Source organism: Barbus barbus (genome assembly GCF_936440315.1).
Source record: "Barbus barbus genome assembly, chromosome: 10".
NCBI lineage: Eukaryota > Metazoa > Chordata > Actinopteri > Cypriniformes > Cyprinidae > Barbus > Barbus barbus.
In genome coordinates this window covers 8537221-8557813 of record NC_136738.1, presented here as the reverse complement: position 1 = coordinate 8557813, position 20593 = coordinate 8537221, and the positions used below count along the sequence as shown (strand labels likewise).

The 20593-nt window shown below is 36.0% G+C and overlaps 1 protein-coding gene across 2 annotated transcripts; it reads right to left on the bottom strand.

Moving 5' to 3' along the window:
- Positions 1-194: 194 nt before the first annotated feature.
- On the bottom strand, positions 195-20467 carry LOC306875694 (lysosomal cholesterol signaling protein-like). 2 transcript variants are annotated; one of them, XM_079426375.1, is made up of 16 exons: positions 20264-20467; positions 18194-18688; positions 16262-16661; positions 14336-14504; positions 13626-13781; positions 11115-11198; positions 10825-10945; positions 9861-9945; positions 9245-9335; positions 7324-7513; positions 5715-5795; positions 4690-4829; positions 4210-4305; positions 4052-4116; positions 1614-1748; positions 195-1319 (listed from the first exon to the last, which is right to left on the bottom strand). In XM_079426375.1, the coding sequence occupies exons 2-16, from the start codon at positions 18618-18620 to the stop codon at positions 1313-1315; spliced, it is 2247 nt and encodes a 748-aa protein (XP_079282501.1). In that variant the 5' UTR covers positions 18621-18688; positions 20264-20467; the 3' UTR covers positions 195-1312. The 2 variants fall into 2 exon arrangements, with proteins under 2 accessions (XP_079282501.1, XP_079282500.1); XM_079426374.1 differs by having other exon boundaries at positions 195-1293; positions 20264-20457.
- Positions 20468-20593: the final 126 nt, after the last annotated feature.

The following is a 20593-nucleotide window of genomic DNA, read 5'->3' as shown; positions in this document are numbered from 1 at the left end:
ATTCAGAGGGGGTGCACTCATTTATCATTTATTAAGATAATGAATCATTTGGAATGAAGCCTATTTGGACAACCACATAAACTACAACAATAATGGAGATGTGACTGCATTTTGACACATTTAGTCTTTGGTATTGTTCACACTTGTACTATTTGTAAAAAAAAAAAGAAGAAAAAAAGACAAGACGCAATAATCACATTATATAATTGTGTTTATTAAATGGGTTGCACATTATTTTACAGTATATGCACTTACCAAATAAAATACTGGTAAGTTCAAATAAGTTCAGGGTTAGTAACTCTTTATTTCCCCAAGTATTACACTATAATGTACTACTACAATAAGTACATAATATGTACAAACAGAACAAGACTGCAAAATAAAGGGCTACCATTACTGAAATAAGATATAGTACATTCAATGAAAGGATAAGCGCAAATGTTTTTTGGGTATTAAACAATATTAATCTCTGAATTATAAAAAAAAATATTTTTATAAAATTGTATCTAAAAAAAATACTAAATGTATGAAGCACGGATATCCCATGCAGTCAAAAAACACTTTCATTGAAGTGCTTTGTAAAGTTAAACAATCCAGAAGCATTCATCTGGAGAAATGTTTTATTGTGGAAACTGTAAGTTGGCAGGACTTAAACATGAAAATAACTCACCAACTGTCCACAAAATAATAATAACATAAAAAAGAAAAATAATCTCATTACAAAACTGCAACAACAGCCAGTGTGGTGCAGAATCAGCTGTAAACCTTAGACTTTACATTCAACTCAATTCTATCTGTTATGGATAAATAAAATTGTGAAATGAATATGTCAGGCAGTTCAATAACAATAATGTGAAAATAATAATAAAATAAACAAAAAACACCAAGAGAAATAAAAGCAGATAAGCAGGATTTCCAGTTACCCCTTTGCCATCCTGTATGTGTGTGAGGTAGCTAAAGTGTTCAAGACCTCATTATAAACAACTACTTTCACATCTGGTTATTGCTATTAGTATGGGTAGAATAAATAATTCACTGAAATGTGCGCTGTGTCATCGGCTAAAATGTGCGTCTGCCAGCCTTAGAAGCGATTGGCTCCTTTATGTGAAGCGGTAGTGCAGAGCTTCATCCTGGAAGCCGTGCTCAAGAGTGATGTGTTGAATGACTCCTCCCTCCAGCAGACGCGAGCCGTACGCCAGAGCCTCCCCTGCGTCGCTGGCCAATCCCACGCTCTGCAGCCATTGCACCATATCACTGCCCAGAAACGTCTCTGTGGTGCTTCTCTGTCCACACCTGCACAGCAGAGCATGCGTCACCGACTACACCCAACCCAATCCAGACCAGACAGACAAGACACAGAGAGACAGGCAGGCAGGCAAGGGTAGCAAGTGGCAGATAAGACAGGAAATGATTAGAAAACAAAAGGAAGAGGTTTGAAAAAATAAATCCAAATTTCATGCTTTAAAACATATTTGCATGAATCTTATGATTTTTTTTTTTTAATGAACATGCAAACATGATGTAACATGCAAAATTAGTCTATCATTTCAAAAAATGCATGCAAATGAATGGTTAATTCAGTGCAAAAAAAACAGGGAGAGCAGTGGAGTCACCTTTTCTTGTGAACGATGTCTCTGACACACTGCTCCTTATGATATGTGAGGAACTGAGTACAGGTCAGTCTGATCTCCTCAGACGCTGCAGAGCCTGTGACCTCCTGACCCCAACCCTGCCACAAGCTCGCTAACCTTTACCAACATACAGAAGAACACCTAATCAGTTTATGTTTATTATTATGCATATTGCATGTGTTATACTTTACTTTTAATTCACATTAAAGAAATAGTTCCCCTGAAAATGAAAACATGCTCACCCTCAGGCCATCCAAGATGTAGATGAGTTTGTTTCTTCACCTGATCAGATTTGGAGAAATGTAGCATTACATCACTTGCTCACCAATGGATCCTCTGCAGTGAATGGGTGCCGTCAGAATAAGAGTCCAAACAGCTGATTAAAACATCACAATAATCCACAAGTAATCTCCAGTACATCAATTAACATCTTGTGAAGTGAAAAGCTGCATTTATGATAAATTCATCATCAAAGTTTTTAACTTCAAACTGCTGCTTCTGGCCAAAATACCAGTCCATAATCCATAATACCGCTTCTTCCAGTGAAACAGTCCATCCCCTGTTTTCCCTCATAAAAAATGTACCCACATATTTGTTTAGAACTGTTTTGGACTCTTTTTGCTCATAAACAGTGTTTGATCTGTACATATTTATCTCCTAATTCAGACGAGACAATGTTTTGACTGGAGAAAGCAATATTATGTATAGAAGATTTCTATATTTAGCCAGAAGCAATGGTTTGAAGTTAAAAACTTCTTAATGATGGATTTGTTTTTTACAAATACACAGCTTTTCACTTCACAAGATATTAATTGATGGATTGAAGTGGTGTGAAGTGGTCCAGCTCTTTGGACTCTCATTCTGACGGCACCCATTCACTGCATAGGATTAATTGCTGAGCAAGTGATGTAATGCTGCATTTCTCCAAATCTGATGAAGAAACAAACTCATCTACATCTTGGATGGCCTGAGGATGAGCACATTTACAGCTATTTTTCATTTTTGGGTGAACTATTAAAAATTATTTTTCTACCTCTTTATAAATAAAAGCTCCTTCCTCTATTCAGACCATTTATTGAAGTTTTCAAAACTGTTTTTGGAAGAAACTTTAACATTACAATGGCATCAAACCAGTAATTTGACTACAAACGCTACAAAAATGTGGATTATGGACATTCAATTGTTTATTAATTTTCCCATATGCCATATGTGCATGCACAATCAGAGACAGCATTTCGCTGCACTGTAAATCTGTGGGATTTCTGTCAGCATTAAAGTTGTTTTTAAATGCTCCATCCTTCAACAACAGCCTTTTTTGCAAAGCTGCATTACACTGTAACAGGATCACAAAGCAATCCTAACTGAAATGTGCCGCTCAAACTATTAGAGGTCAGGGGATCTTGTTCGTCGCTCCAGCCACTGTAATGTTGGGAACTGTCTGCAGAGCAGCAGGTGTAACACACAGCCAGAAACAACACACATTTTACTATTATCATTAGTTCTAGCCATTTAAGTATATACAGCGGGTAAAGTAAGTATTGAACACGTCACCATTTTTCTCAGTAAATATATTTCTAAAGGTGCTGTTGATTTTCATCTTCTATGAACTCTGAGCAATGCACGCGACTAGTTTCTCCATACAGGAGACGTCTTGAAGATGTCATTACCAACAAAGGCTAAAGATAAGTATTAAATACATTTCAGTAGTTCAATACTTTTTCCCTGTCTCATTCCATTTTATTACATATAACTTAATTTGAGAAGTTATTCGGTTTGTTTTCTTTGTATGGATGGATTACTTGGGTTGTTACCGACATCTGGTGAAAATTTCAGGTCAACAGCACCTATTCTTATATTGCCTAACTGTGACTTGGCAGCAGGTAGGTAAAAAGAGGATATGCAATGCATTTATAATGTGCTATTAGCAGTCTTAAAACCTACTTTGACTTGATTGGCCATCTCAATCATTTTGACGAGCACTGTTGGACCCGTGAGGCAAAACAGCCTAAAAAAAGTAACTTTTTGCCATCCTAACAACAAACAGTGCCGCATAATGGAGTGCAGCAGATCAGTGAAAAAGCTTCAAATATTAGAGGTGTACATTTTGGCCCATAAACTAATCATGGAATATCCATTGAACCAAGAACATTTTTGGTATCAAAGCAAGTTAGAAGAATAATTGCATGTATTGTCACGTGTTGATAATGCATTCACATTAATTAATTTGCTCTAAGTTGTGGAAGAAGTATGACACAAGCCATTTTTCAGCTTAATCTCAATAAATGCTCTTCTAGGACTGGAGAGGAAGTTGTAATTTCAGAAAATAACAGTATGCTTTCATAATTTCTCAAAAGATTACGGAAAATTTGATTCATCATCATATGATCCTTTTGATAAAGCTTAAAATTGAGTTTAGTTACCTCTTTTTGAACGGAGAAATAATCAAATGCTTGTCAAGGCCAAAAAACGCAAATGAAATGAGACCCTGCAAGTGGAAAAAGACAATAAGAGACATGTGTTTCAGTAAAAGTTATAGTTAGACTTCAGTACAAGACATGTGACAGGCACACAGATTTACCTGCCCAAAGTTGGCCACAACACAGAAGAACTGCAGCTCCAGATACAGCCGCCCTGGATCTGTATTAAAGAGCCACCACAGACAGCTGGAGAGATTCTACAAAACACACACACGCACAATAAATTCACAGAAGAATGGCTAGACTCTGAATAATAGTGAAACCCCACCCATAGAAAAGAGTGTCATGCATATTGAAATGAGCCAATGTGGTATCATATACAAAGCAAACAAAAACCCCACTTTTATCACTTTTTATGTGGCACAAAAGTATCATGTTCATCATAAAAGAGGTATATTTAAGTCATTGTTTTTGTCCAGATCTATTCATTTTTTCAAATATGAATTAATACAGTACATTGAGACAAAGATTCATCACAATATTGACCCTCATACATTTTTCAAGTAATACCATGGTACTTTTTGTAACAGGTATAATCTCAAAGTCTAAGTTACATGTGCATGCTAAATGACTGTACTCACAGCGAGCAGACTGACGGTCAGTAACAGACACACAAGCACATGTCTCGTCAACTGTATATCTGTGCTCTGACTATCTGCCACTTTCTGTTCCTCTTCGACCAGCAGACAGCTTGTAGATGTACACTGCTGGCTACATTGACCTAAAAACAGCATTCAATATTATGCATATTTTAATGTACATTTGTTCCTTTCAAAATGTATTCCATTGATTTTCAGTGATGTTTTATTGAAGCAGAAGTCATTAAAGAAAGAGTTCATGTCATAATGAAAATTAGATCATAACAGGCACCCAATTTCATTTAAAACTCAGTTTACACAAATTTTCAAGCAACTTTTCCATACATATAATATCATTCATATTATAAAGTACATTTGACCTTGTCTGCTCTGCTCAAAAGGTCTTAAAAGTATCAAAAAAGTGGCCCACATATGAGGAACAGATATCAATTATATCAAAAACGCTTTTCATTCTTCATTTGCAGATGATATTTCAGACATGCTGATGTTCAAGACTGAAACGGACTTCGCATCTGCATTTCATCGCACAATTAACAGAGTTCAAATCTGACATCTGAACATGCACAAAGACCAGAAAGAGATGCTGTAACCACACTGTTAAATTTCTGTGTATAAAGATGAGCCAATGATTGAGAACATGATAAGACAAACTGAGAACTGTGAGATCTGTTTTCAGATATAGTGAGCATGTGAACTAAATATTAATTTCATATAGTGGGCTGGATCAATCTTCTAGATTGACCTAGATTCTTTGAAAGTAATCTTTATAATCAGTTTACCAGCAAACAGTGTGTTTAAAATGTTGATGTGAGCAATTACGAGGAAGATTATTCACTGGATTGGCCAGTTTCAATTTTTTTTTAGGAAATATTAGGAAAACTTACTTATCCATACATCTGCTGTATGTTCTGTTGAGCTCTAGATACAGTAATGCCTCTAAGGAGGACAATGAAGCCATCTCTTATATATCTAGAGTGAGTGAACAGGAACTGAAAGAAAGAGCGAACCTGTTTGGATGGTTGCTTCCTCTTTGCTGCTTGTCATGTCAGGCACAGACTGCAGACGACCACACTCGCACGTCTGACAGTCTGACAAACACACACAAACATCAGTCAAATTCTCTCACAGACTTTATCTTTAGTTATTTTACATGCATTGTTTTTGCAGGCTCTGAATGGCATATACTACCTACTACTTTAGTATTTTCATTCTCAAAGTAGTATGCATTCGGTGTTCACTATGAACATTTCCTGTATTTATGAAACAACTAGATGAACCTAAAATGAGCCGCTTACAACCAGAGCACAGTGTGTGGATAACTTTATCCTGCACTGCAGTACGCGTGAGTTCCATTTCTAATGTCCTGACTGTGTCTTATCTCCTTAACTCAAATGTTCCTAGAAAATTAAATTCAAAATTATTTATTTTTCTGAGATGATATCTGGGTGCCAATTGCTGAACTAAATGTGACATAATGAGATCATGCAACATACTTTTTGGAACATCATTTCACTATAAAATACAGTACTTCATATAGTGTGTATATATATATATATATACACAGTATGGGATAAACAGTATGCTATTATGTATTCAAGTGTCAGATTCACTAAATTCTTCTTGACTACAATTATCCTCTTATTTTCTAACTTTATTCCCAAAACTTTTCTCAAGAATGTTTATATGCATTTATAAGATTGTTCTAAAGACAAAACTTAAGACTATTTGGAATTCCTGAAAATAATGTTCTTAAAAATCACCACATATAACCTCTTAAAGACAGGATAACCTCTAACTTGTCTTAAATACCCAAAGGTAAGATGATGAATTTATTGGGTTGTTTCAAATAGTAAACAAAATATTACAACACAGATAACATAATATAATACATATTACTATTACTAGGGATGTGCACCAATACTCTGAAGTGACACCAGTGATCGATAAATTTAACAATCGGTGAGTTTCTGCTGAAATCGAAATTTGCAAACAAAAACAGATGAGAGAGCACAAATAAAAGCAGCATGCGCTTTAAAATACATGCCACATTTTCTTCTTAAGAAAAAAAAAAAAACATTAAGAAAACGTTCTTTTGAGAACTGCACTTAGGAGCAGTCTTGTGAACGTCTTAGAATCCTGCATGAAAAAATACTATAGTAATTTATAGTAAATACTATAGTGTTTTTTTGGACCATACTATAGTAAAGTACTTGAATTAATTTGTTGTGGTAATTCTATAGTTGCTATGGTAATATAACATCTATAGTAATATAAACAAATTACTTTACCCAATACTGTACTAAGTGTTCTACAACTATAGGGTATATTATACTACAATACACTAGAGTTTACTATAGTAAAAACTAAAGTACACCACAGTATTTATTACAGTTTATCAGTTCACTATAGTTAATAGTACAATATGCTGTAGCATTCATTAACATAGTGTTGTAAATACTATAATACATAAAGTATAATACACTTTTATGGGTCAAAAACACTATAGTATTTTTTTCATGTGGGATCTATTTTCGGAAATTTCTTATCTTCTTTTGTAAGATTTCCATGATTCTCTGTACCCATAGTTTTACAAAGGATGAGTAGTGAGTGTCACACCTGTGTTGATGCTGCCGACAGCACTGGGCTGCTCTGTGTGTGTGTTGTAGGGAAGATCCACGTCCTCCTCGCTGTTAGACAGTGATCCAGGTTCAAGGCTGTGATAGTCTTGAGTTCGTCTGCTGAGTAGTGTGAGCGAGACGCCACACAGAACAATACTCACAAATAACACCACAGATGTGCACATCACCTACAACACACAAACAACCACCAAAACATTACAACAATATTTCAGTACAAATACACTCTGACAGTAAACACATGGTTTATCTATTCTTATTACACGGCTCTCTGGAATGCTTGATTCTGATTGGTCAGTTGAGACATTTGCAGGTACGTTCTTTTCAAATAATAACCGCTCCAAAGTAATAACGCATAGCCGGTACTACTTGTATGTTTAAAATCCCTCCGCGCCAACAAAGATTGCCGTTTGGCGCCATAATTAATGGAAATGTGCAATTTAATACTTGTAAATAAATAAAATACTTATATATATATATTCATATGTAGGTGTTATAAATTGTCTTACTAACGTACATTCGTTTGAATGTTAGTCACGTGGTACTATATCGTTTCGAGGAAGGATAAAAATGTTAATTTAAAAGTGAAGTGACATACGGCCAAGTATGGTGACCCATACTCAGAATTCGTGCCCTGCATTTATCCCATCCAAAGTGCACACACACAGCAGTGAACACACACACACCGTGAACACACACCCGGAGCAGTGGGCAGCCATTTATGCTGCGGCGCCCAGGGAGCAGTTGGGGGTTCGGTGCCTTGCTCAAGGGCACCTCAGTCGTGGTATTGAGGGTGGAGAGAGCGCTGGACATTCACTCCCTCCACCTACAATCCCTGCCGGCCCGAGACTCAAACCCGCAACCTTTGGATTACGAGTCCAACTCTCTAACCATTAGGCCACGACTTCCCACAAACAAATATACCAATAAAATGTTTCAAATTCATATTCATGTCCAGTTTTTTTTTCCTTATGTGGCAAGTAGTCGTGTAATATGTGGGATAATGTACAGGCAGCCTGTAGTTATCGCGAAATAAGCCCCTTCAGTGTGATACAAGACCCTCCGCTTCGCGTCGGGTCCTGATCACACTGTCGGGGCTTATTTCGCGATAACTACCGGCTGCCTGTACATTATCCCTTACAGGATGAATACAGGTCCATTTTCCTAGTTGTTTCAGTTTTTAGGATAACACTAGATGAAAACTGAAATACTAAACATCACAAAACCATTTTGCTCTCAAACATGCAAATGCATGTTATATAAGAGGACTATTTCAAAGTCCATTGTACGTAACACACTCCTGCTGCCAGTTGGAGGCACAACAACACCAACTTGATCTACATAAAGGGGAACACTAGATTAAAATATTTACAAAAAACTTGAAAGATTAATAATTATTAAATATGATAGGCAGAATTAGATAAAACTACACATAGTTCTAGTGTTGTTGTCATTTTTGGGCCTAGTTCACACCGATAGCCCAGTTTTTGTTGCCTGAACACCTACAAAATGTAATGAAATCTGTTTTGTTTTTTGTTTTCTTGCATTTTCGCTACCAGTTCAAGTCATATTAATATGTGGTTTGAAATCCAATAAACATTAGACTGTGTTTGAGTCGGACTATAAAGGTGGAATGGACTTTGTTTTGATCATGAGGACAGATTGTGAATTCAGAGTCACGGACAGTAGTATCTTATGCATAGTTTATGTGATTTTGTGACTTCATGATCAGAGGCAAAACTTCTTTCCATTCTGCACATTTGAACTCGAGAAGAAAGTATCCTGTTTTCATGCTACCTTTACACCATTACTGATCAACCAACTCTGACTGTTTTATCTGAACAGACAGAGCAGACTTGCAAAATAAGAGTGCACAGGGCTTTCTTTCGTCAGTTTTGTACCTGTGTCTTTCCATAAAAGAACGCAGAGTCAATAGTGTTCGGCAATCTTTCCCCTGTCAGGAGGAGGGCACTGACCGCCAGAACAGGGACACTGCAAGAGACAGAGAGAAACAACAGCAGACGTCAGTGTTTTTGGCTTAGAAAGACTCATTTCAGTTGTCTAATAGAGCACAACAGTGACTGCCTGCTTTTTTTAGCAGCCTTGGTTCCAGAAGTATCTTCAGAATTTCTTCAATTAAAAGTTATAAGAACCAAATCATTTAGATCCAAGGCAAAAATCACAATATTACAAAGTCAGAGAGACAATGGTAAAAGCCTGTGTAATTAAATCACTGATTAGAAAATATGTATATTCATTTAATGGGGCTGCTTTCAATTACAACACAACAACAACTTCTCTGACTGGATTATGGGTAATGTCGTTTGACATTATGATCAAATTAATTTTTATTTGTAATAACTAACCAATATATTGACTAACAGTCTCAGACCTCATAGTCAGTTTATACTGCAGTATGTATGCAACATATTATTGAGCATCAATTGATTCTGCCATGTTCATCATATACAGTAACGCAGTTGGTCATTATGTAACTGCGTTAAATGTGCCACTCACCCCCAGCCAGTGATCACAGTGAGCCCTGGCCTGAAGTTCACCTCCTCGTGTTTCCTCATGAGGAGCAGAGACAGAGCGATCAGACCTTCACAACACAATAAATAACATTATTCAAACACAAGTCTGTTACTTTGGAAGAAAATCGAATGAGAGTCTGTTTTTATCATAGTTCTGTCATGACAACTCTTGGAGAGTTTAGCACGGTAATATGCAGGGCAACGTTAATGTGTTTGGTCTTGGTGGAATAGATCTGCTACGCTGCTGCTGCGGCAGAGCAAGTACCAAGACTTGCTACTGCCAACACATCCACAGACATGCTGCTGTGAGCATGTAGGAAATACTGCTGCTGCACATATAACATATATGAAATAACTCCCATATGTAACATACTGTACATAACATTCCACCATGATCTTTACAGGTGGAGCTGGGGGAAGGTGGAGGGTTTCTGAAGCGCACTGCAACTGCTACAGCAAGCACTAGCTAAGTATTTGAATGTTAAGCAGCAAGCCCATTGGCTGCTGATGTGAAAGACCAGTCTGCTGCGCCATGTTAATAATGAGGTAATTAAATCCGATTGAGTTAGAATCGGCCTGCGGCATCTAGAGTTTCATGACAGAACTTTGGCTTAATCCACGTACTAACATAAGAAATGTTTAATTGCTTACATTACAGTTTATTTCTTGTCAGCAGATCTACAATAGATACATCGCATACCCAAACCTGATTAAACTACTGTAAACAAGCCCACTTTCCATTTTTCATGTCCCCAGTTTTTTTTTAATGTTAAATGTTTTGTTTTGTTTTTTGATAGATATTTTTTTCATTTGTAAAAAGTGTCCCAAGTTTTGTTTTTGTTTTTAATGCTGTTGTGTGGACCAGGTAGTGTTTAATGGCGTTGAACCAGATGTTTTGGAACAGGTGATGTTTAGTGATTTTTCAAAGACAAACTCAAATGACTCACCGGGCCAAATATAGGTGCTGTACAGCGAGCCGTACAGTAGAGTAAAGGTCAACACCTGACCCAGGAAGTTATCCTGCTCTGCCACGAAGTTCCACGCTATCATCCCAACACAGGCTAATAGCTACAAACACAGAGCAGTATTAGTTTATACAGAATGTGCAGTGGAAAAATCATCAGGTTGCATTTTGACTGCACTTTAATGTTAACTGAAAGGTTCGGAAACATATTTGTGATATTAATGGAACAGTACAGTGTCTCTAAAACCAAGGAACTACTAATTTTAAGCTCACCTGCGCCACAAAGAGGTTAATGGTGAAAATGTGAGGACTTCTGTGAAACTTTCTGCTCAGTAGCATGACTACAATACTCCACACCTGCAGGGACAGGAAGAAACAAAGCATTTCAGAGAAGTGCAGGCCAGAGTTTGAATACTTTTAGCACAACGTTTTTCCATCCCCTCCACGGCAATGTGAGTTCATAGAGTCTGTATATGCTTGTATGCTTTCATAATTTTGGCTCTGTGTGCCACCAGAATATAATTAAAATGAAACAATCAAGATGAAACTGAAGTGCAGTGTTTAAGCTTTTATTCAAGGGGTTGAATAAAAATATAACAAAATGCTTAGGAATTGCAACCATTTTTATACACAGTCCCCCCATTTTCTGGTTGTCCTCACTGGACGTCCAGGCCTTTTTATGTTGCTGAGCTCACCAGTGCAGAGCTCTCATAATGTACCAAACTGCTGATTTGGCCACTAATGTTCCTGCAATCTCTTTGATGGATTTCCTTTGTTTTTGAAGCTTAACAATTGTCTGTTTACTTGTATGGAGAGATCCTTTGACCGCATGATGTGGGTTCACAGCAACAGCTTTCAAATGCAAATGGCACACTTAGAATCAACTCCAGACCTTTTACCTGCTTTTACCTAATTGATGTAGAAATAACGAAGGAATAACTCACATATAAGGAATACCCTCAAATTAAAGCTCAGAGTATGCACTTTAAGCCCATATTCATTTATATAACTGTAACTTGAATATGTTTTTGTCAGCAGCTAAAATAATGAAAAAAAAATTGTGCCTGTGTCCAAATATATGGACCTAATTGTATAAGCAAAGTTTCTTTTTTCTCTCTCAAACTGAACACAAAGAGGAAGGAAGTGTCAACACAGCTGCATCTAACAACAGCATGACACAATCTGAGATTGGAAACATTGCGTGTCTAGTGAAGATGTTGGTTGCAAACACAGGACCTGCTTGAACCTGGAATGAAGTGTGTAAATTTCAATGATCATAACAACTTAAGATGAAAATGAGTGTTTACATGCATCTTACAATGATTATGCTTAATAACCTGATAACATGTACAGTATGATCATGCAAAAACCAGCAGTTCTTTTCTGATCTGTGCACATTAATTGTTGCCCTTTACCCAAGTTCACTTTGCATGTAAACACTTTTATTGGCATTCTGGTTTGTTTATTCAATGTGTGCATCTTTTGTGCACACGTTTGTTCAAAACCAAAGAAAACGATTGATGTGAAAACAAAAGAAAAATCCACTGTCGATTTTTTTTAAAGTTATATTTTAAAGGATTTTTAATGAGACAGGATAGTGGAGAGCTGACAGGAAAGCATTGGATGAAGAGAGGGGAGTGGGATCGGCAAAGGACCTCGAGACGGGAATCGAACTCAAGCCGCTGTATGTCGGCGCACTAACCACAAGGCTATCGGCGTCATTCACTGTCGATTTCATTTTATAGCTGAATGAACTCTATTTCAGTTTTGATTTATCAGATTTTTCCCTAAATAATCCTGATATGGATTTATTTTATCTGAAATGACAAATAAGGGCATTTAAGACAACAAAAAGGAAAAATCTTTTAATAAAAAGCCAAAAAATTTACTCTCCGTATTCATTTTTGTGTCGCATGGTTTTGAAAAACATTTATGCCGTTTTCAACAAAAGTTAAAATTTAATGACTATGTTTTTCGTGGAATAACCAAGTAATGAAACTTTATTATTTTTTGATTATTTTATATATTTTTTTATTTTTTGCACACATCTTATTCATTATTATTTATTACCTATTTTAAAGCTTTTAAATAATTGTAGAAAAGTATAAATTTTTCCAATATATTTACAAATATCATGAAGTATTATTTAAATTATTTAATAAATTGTGTCACATGACATTTTACAGCTTGAACTAACTTAAAACGGTAAAGATTATGACAAAATTTTGAGATTTTTTTTAAAGAATTTTTATTTTGCTTTTATTTTTAAGAATATTTCTTTTTGATATTCATTATGATACCAGGACAGTTGTACTGTACCACCCTGTACCACTCTCCAACCATTTTTTATTAATTTTAAGTCAGAAAATAAAATCTAGCTAATATATTGCTAGAGTTTTAATACATTTGATGATTTAATAAATTAAAATGTATTTTGAATACATTTATAGACCCAGACAAAAATATGTACACCATATCATTAAATCTTTTTCTCAGTTACCCAAAAAACACAACACAAAACATTATTTTACTTCATTTCAGATTCCCCACAACATGTCCATTAAAATCCATTTAATTCCTGGTTTCCATGGCATCTCCAGCAATACTGATAATAACATGGATTTACCTTCATCTCATAATAATCACCTGCATGAGAGCAGAAGCAAAACCGGTCTCTCACCACCAACAGCAAAACCAACACACTGTTTATGTCTTTAAGAGGAAGCAAAACCAGACAAATTTGGAAGATTGAAAGAAAGAGAAATGAAAACTCTCAACACTCACCAATGCAAAGAGGCTGATAATGCTGATGTTGAAGCTGACGTGCTGCAGCGCTGACGCTAGTGGATCCGAGTCCATCCATGGAATGGTCAACAGCCAGGCAGACACATACATGATGGGAGCAGACAGAAACGTGCCGATCACCATCCCTGAGGTCACCTGAGCGGGACAAATGTTCATCACAAAAATACTGTGACGGTACTTTGATAAACTACATGAGTCAATCGAAATGTAACTAATTAAATAAGGTTCAAATTAAATTAAGTGTGCCATGGGAGTGGTGTCAGGTAAAAAAAAAGATGCAAATGTAGAATAAAATTTCTAATATGCAGACACATACAACCTAAACGGGAAAATTCAAATTCAGCTGGATGTGGATTGAATGACATCAAAAGTTTGAGGTCTATACATTTTTTCTTAAAGTAAAAGGCTTACATTCACCAAGAATACAGTAATGTTTTAGAAAAATGATTACAATCTGAAATAACTGTTTTATGTATTAATATATTTTAAAATGTCATTTATTCCTATTATGCAAAGCTGAATTTTCAGCATTATTACTCCAGTCTTTAGTGTCACATAATCCTTCACAAATCATTGTAATATGCTGATTTAGTGCTCAAAGACTTTACGGTCACTTTTGATCAATTTATTGATTTTTATAAATAAATGAATAAATAAAGGTGCAAAACACATCTGCACAATACACATACCACTTCCAGCTCCATGTTGTAATGTGATGCATATATGGCCACACTGGGGGCAGTGGGAAAGGCTCCATACAGGAAAGCATAGTTTGACAGACTGGTGTGGTTCATCGAGCTTCTGCTTCCACTGTCCAAAACCTCAACCATCCCTCTACAGATCAGAGGCATCACCAGTCTAAAGAGGCCACAGATGAACAGAGTTCTGTGTTATTCAATGAAACCATTAGGAAACCAAGAACTCCAGATTACAGGAACCATTTTTAGCACGGTCAACAACATTGTGTTTAACCTTACTCATCAGTACAAGTAAGAAGAACAGAAAAAGAGTCTGGGAGTTAACTAAATATACAGGACAAACATGAGCAGGTCAAACAGATCACTTGTCATAGACAGTGTTTCTGTCCTCTAACTAAGCTTGTGCGTTTAAAGCAGATGGACGCTCTGAGAAACATTCCCATTGGATCAACACAGTGTTGTACTGCATATTTACAGTTTTCTCACCTTAGTACAACACGCAAAGATCACTCCAAATAATATGGGTGAAGATAAATGTAATCTGATACGCTACTGATGTACAGTTCATCCAAAATTTGGGTTTATTCCTCAGACAAAGCTATCGTATGATTTCAGAAGACTTGGAATTAGTTTTGATTTTGATTTCGGCCTTCAATGATTATAAAAATACAATAGTCAAGATAAAACATTGTGCCCCATTCTGCCCCAACGGTGCGCTTTCGCTCCTCCATAAAAATCCAGTTTCACGTGCAAATCAGTAAAATCATGTAACATGAATTTCGCAAAATGGGACATGCTTGGTTTTATTAAAGTTTATTAGATTGATTCATATTCTTAAAAGCTTGAAATATAATTTGTACTGTGAACATATGTGTAAACTGGATCCGTGCGGCTCTTAAAGAGACAGCGGGCTAATATTCCTGCAACCGACTGTGTGCTTAATATTAATAAAACGACAAAATACAAAGACGTAAACACTCACTGCTCCTGACTGAAGGACTTTTGTAGCTTTAATAAGAAACAAAGCAAGTTTAATTCCTAAAGTGAAGACTATGCTGTTTTATTTTACATTCGATTACTACATTTCTGTAGTAGGCTGTTAGCTGAACACTTTAGACTTGCAAAAAAACTTAAATCACCGTTTAATTTTTTTAATCTTTTTTTTTTTGTCCTTTCCTTGTTTTTTATTGTATTACTGACTGTATAATTATTTTCAATAATTTTTTGAGGATTTTACTTATACGAGTTACCCTAGTAATCTGCTGTGGTGTTGAGAATTGTGAAATGTCGCTGGTATATAAGATGTAGACGGACACCATAGTAACCTTATTTAAAGAAAAAATATATTTGATATATATATTGAAATCTTTAAATAAATCACTCATATAAAGTTTTGGTCATGCGGTCCACTCATAACTGTTTTAAATAATTGTGATTACAATATTGACTAAAATAACGTGATTATGATTTTTGCCATAATTGACCAGCACTAGATTGCACACAAGCCATATGGACTATTGTTATGGTGCTCTTTTGGTCCATTTAGAAGATTAAAGGGATAGTTTGCCTTAAATTTTACATTTTGACATCATTTACTCACCCAAACTTATATGAATTTTCTTCTTAGAAAAAAATACTGTGGAAGTCAACAGCTACCAGCATTCTTCGAAATATCTTCTTTTGCGTTTAACAGAAGAAAGAAATTCATACAGATTTGGAGCAATATGAGGGCAAGTAAATGATTTTTGTTTTTGGGTGAATTGTCCCTTTAACAGTTTGAATGGAAAAGAGCAGCATGGACATTCTGTTAAACTTCTTATCCTGTGTTCGACAGATGAAAGAAAATGAAATTTGGAACCACGAATGATGAAAGAATAGTCCAACTATTACTACTAACAATTTGCATGGTAGACTTACAGTTTTGCTGTGATGAGAAGAATAAGTGCTACCACAGTGGAGCGGGTAAGCTTTTTCAGCTGACCCACCATGGTTAGACCCAGATAAAACAGCGCTGCTCCTCCAAATGAGTTTGCCAGACCATCTACAAACTCCTCCATGAAAGCCGGGATCTTTTGGCACAGCAGGAAGTGAGAAATGACCCCGATCACCACCATAAAGACAATGGGGTTCTTGACCACCTGAAGGATCACCAAACCCAGCACTTTCAGCTTACTCTGCTGGTGAGGTTCTCCAGTCCTCCATCTCTGCACCTCACAGAACGCAAAGCCTAGCGGGTTTAGGACCATGAGGGAGACGGGAGCAACCAGGTAGATGTACTGAAGATATTCAGGATGAGTGTTGCGGTACAGAGCTTCAACTGTGGAGGAGGCAGAGACAATTGATTTCAGATAAAACGAAACTCAACATTTTGCCATTATTTACTCAAACTAATTTGGTTCCAAACCCTTATGACTTTCTTTTTTCACAAAAGGAGATGTTTAGCACAATGTCCAAGGTGTTCTTTTTTTATAAACCAGAAATTTATGAAAGCACCAAACAGCATTGGTATGTGTTTTAAGAGCCATGGCTAAATATGCACAAGCGCTCCACTTTTATTATACTAAAAAGAGCAGCTTGGACATTCTTCTGTGAAGATTCTTGTGTGGAAGACAGAAGATAAAATGGGTTTGGAACAGCAGCATGTGGTGGAAACGAGAAGCAAAGTACACATAAATTCATGTTTCAGTTCCATTTGGCTTTTTGTTTGCACAATTTCTGGGTTAAAGGTTAATGGAACACCGTTTAGGTTACACTATCATCCAATACTATATTTTTTTAAGTGTATTCCCATTCACAGCAAGAATGATAACTATATCTATTAAATTTTATTAATCATTATAATTCTATGAGAACAGTGGAGTTGACACCACTGATATGATGATAATGACACAGAGGAACAACATAATTGGAATCACTATAAAAAAATTTTTTTTTCTGTGGATGAACACTAAAAACATTGACAGCCAATCAGAATCCACTGGACTTTAAAATGCTTGAGCAAAGCAGCAGACAACAGAACTGTGGCACATGCTAATAAATAGAGCATGATTGTGTTTTGGTGTGGATGCTAATATACACTGTAAAAATTATTTTTATGATTAGTTATAACTTAGTCAACTTTTTTAGCGTTTTTTGTTGAGATAAATTAAAAATCAAAAGTTGATTAAGCTTTTTTTTATTATTCATTTATATATTTTTTTTATTATAAACTTTTATTTTTTATTTATTTATATGTTTATAAAAACATACAGTATATTAACATATCAACATTTCTACATTCATCCATGGTTGAATCGCTGATTTTTGTATTTTTTTCCCCGATTTTGCAAATCAATGTTGATATCAAAATGTTGTTTCAACATCTTTTCCACATTTAAATTTTCAACACTGATTTAGAAGTATTTTGGTAACTTTTTCACAACCATTTAGCACTTAATGTTGTTGCAATGTTTTTTCAATATTGAAACAACAACTGACATTTTTTTTTTATGTTGAAGCACGTGCCGACTGAGATGAGGTTTTATGTGAATCATACCAGTACTATGTGCCAAGCCCTGGAAATGCATTCAAGAAAAATGAACCTCAAACTAAACTAACAGGCTGTACAGCATATGGATTGTGTTACCTACGAACTCATAATGCTTGAAGATAACTTTGGGCAAATGAAAGCGAAAGAACATATATGTAGACAGTCAGAAATATCACAGATTCAAGTTTTTCATGATTTTTGGGTTTAGTTTGTTCTATTACCTGTAATATGGAGTTTCCTTATGGTAACAGGTCTATGATACATGCTGTAATTTTTTTTTTTTTACTTATGGCTTGGCTTCCCCTTTATTTTTTACTTACCTATAGGGAACCCCAGAGCAAAGTCATTACTCTGTGTGGCAAATATGGAGAAGAGGCCAGCTTTGGAGAAACGGCTCTCTCTGTCTGCCACCAAAAGTGTGAGGACACACACAAAGAAGAACACAGTCACTTTAGCCACCAATATACTAAAGAAAAAAGGCCAGATTACGTCGCCAAAGTCCAGCAGCACCATGTTTTTGAAAAGCAGAGCTGGAAGCGCAAACTTGGACACAAAGCTGCCCAGTCCTTTAGCTTGTGTCGCTGGGATGATGTTTGTACGGCCTGCAACGTATCCGCAGAGAATGATCCCAAAACACTCGAGCAGGGCTGGAAGGAGCTTGTCGATTGACATGCTGGGAGGGACGGAGGGGGGGTCCGATCCATCCCTGCTGCTGAAGATGGAGCTATTAACTGAGAGATCACCCATCTTCTGTCTGACTACAGGCCCCTCATATCCGGGCAGACGGGTAAACAACTGTAAATTACCAAAACACTCTGAAAGCAAAGAAAAAACAACTTCATTAGTTTATCCAAATGACAGTTTTGTGTTGCTTTTTATTAGAATACAAAATATAACAGTCACACCTATCAAAGTGAATATGTAAATGTGTTTCTAACCAAACATTTTGTAGCACAGTGACTATATGAATATATGCAGATAGTCAAATCCTGGTATAATGGCACTGTCTAGTCGAACCTTTAACCTTATGAAGCCTACTATATCATATTTGATAGATTTGAAGGATCGAAGGCCTCTAAATTATCATCATGATCAAAATTTGGCTAAATAGCCTGCTGTACAAAATATTCTACATGCCTTCTGTTGCCTCATTGATAGTTTTGTACAAATCCAAAGGCCTTTTAATATAATTGTCAAAAAGTTTCCCTTTAGGTTGATGTGCCTCATGATTTTTATAAAGTAAACATAATAATAAAAACGATACATTGACACGGAAGCAACATGCTTTTGAGAAACATTTATTTGTTCGTCTCTTAATCATCATTGTATTGCACTGCATTTTATGTTTTGCTCCCCACGATAAAAACTACAGGGCTTTTCTCATAAAACTAAGCATATAAACATCATCTTACTAAGGCATATTATTAGGAGATATAGACTAGAGTGACAACTGATTTATATGCATTTTATTTAAGTATTCTGCTATATTATTATAAAAATCTAAATTACAAACTATCAGAATTTCATCTTTTTGGCCATATGAATATCAGCTACTGCACCAAATTGCAATCTGAATTAAACTGAGGTGTTTTTCCTCCATGAAGATGAGCTCCATATTGTCATTATATCATACTATATGAGCCATAAAAGCCTGGTGTTTAAAAAATAACACAAACCATAGCACATATGCAAAGACGTTATCATGTAAACCAGTGGTTGTGGAGTATTTTACAAAACTTGAGAGGATTTAAGTTAATCTATAAACATTATTTCATGCATAAAGTAAAAAAAAAGATAGTATTATAATAATTAGCTGGGTTAAATCAACCCTTTATGATGGGTTAAATAAACAACCCAATTTGCTGGGCAAAATGAACCTCAAATGTGTTCTGTCCTATATTTAACATTGGGTTAAAAACAACCCAAATTCTTCAGACACTTTGACCTGAGCATGTTTCAAGTGTTTTTTCTTTAATTGCTAATGCGACCATTATACACCACAGTAAACACCACATGTATTGCATACAGCATCCCAGACTTAAATGGTTAAAAAGGTATCATGATGTATATGTATACTATATATAGACACATGGGAATATGTTTTTAGTCAAACCCTAAACAGCGCTGTAGCATGACACAGTGAATATGGTGATCATTCAGTTGTACCATAGTACTGAATGATTACCATATTTACGTAACGTTAACTATTTACTCCAAGATATCACTAACAATATTACGGTTCTGCCATTGTACTAAATATCCAGTTGTGGCACTTTCTTGTAGCCTAATAGTCAGCTATAATTCCGCATGGTCAAATGATCTGATCAGCACCTGAGTCTACTTTAGGTGTATTTTCTGTATGTACAGTAGTGAGTTGTTGCCAGACTCACCGGATCCGCTGATTCCTGTAAATCCGATCTAGTGTGTGAGAAACACACTTTCACTCATGCTGTCTCATTCAGATGACTTTGAGCAGTGAACTCGGCTCCATGACAGCTCTTCCGGCTCGGGTCTGCTCGCCTATGCTCTCGGCGTAGGTCTGTTATCGCAGGACTAACACACACACACAACGCTGCAGTGAAGTAATCACACACGAGCTTCAGTTTGCAGATAGACTGCGCATGCGCAGAGACCTTTCACGTGGTGCTTTGCATAAACCCAAAACAGACTTGAGAGCTCCAACTCTTTTATTAAAAAGTTAAGAAATCTCTCGATTATAT

Bases quoted from the DNA above. Each gene is read 5' to 3' on its own strand.
- LOC306875694 (XM_079426374.1), bottom strand. From the start codon at position 18,620: ATGGGTGATCTCTCAGTTAATAGCTCCATCTTCAGCAGCAGGGATGGA. The intron at 14,505-16,261 runs GTAAGTCTACCA...TGGCCTCTTTAG, and splicing joins CTTCTCATCACAGCAAAACT to ACTGGTGATGCCTCTGATCT. The intron at 4,830-5,714 runs GTTCGCTCTTTC...TGCTGTTTTTAG, and splicing joins GGAAGCAACCATCCAAACAG to GTCAATGTAGCCAGCAGTGT.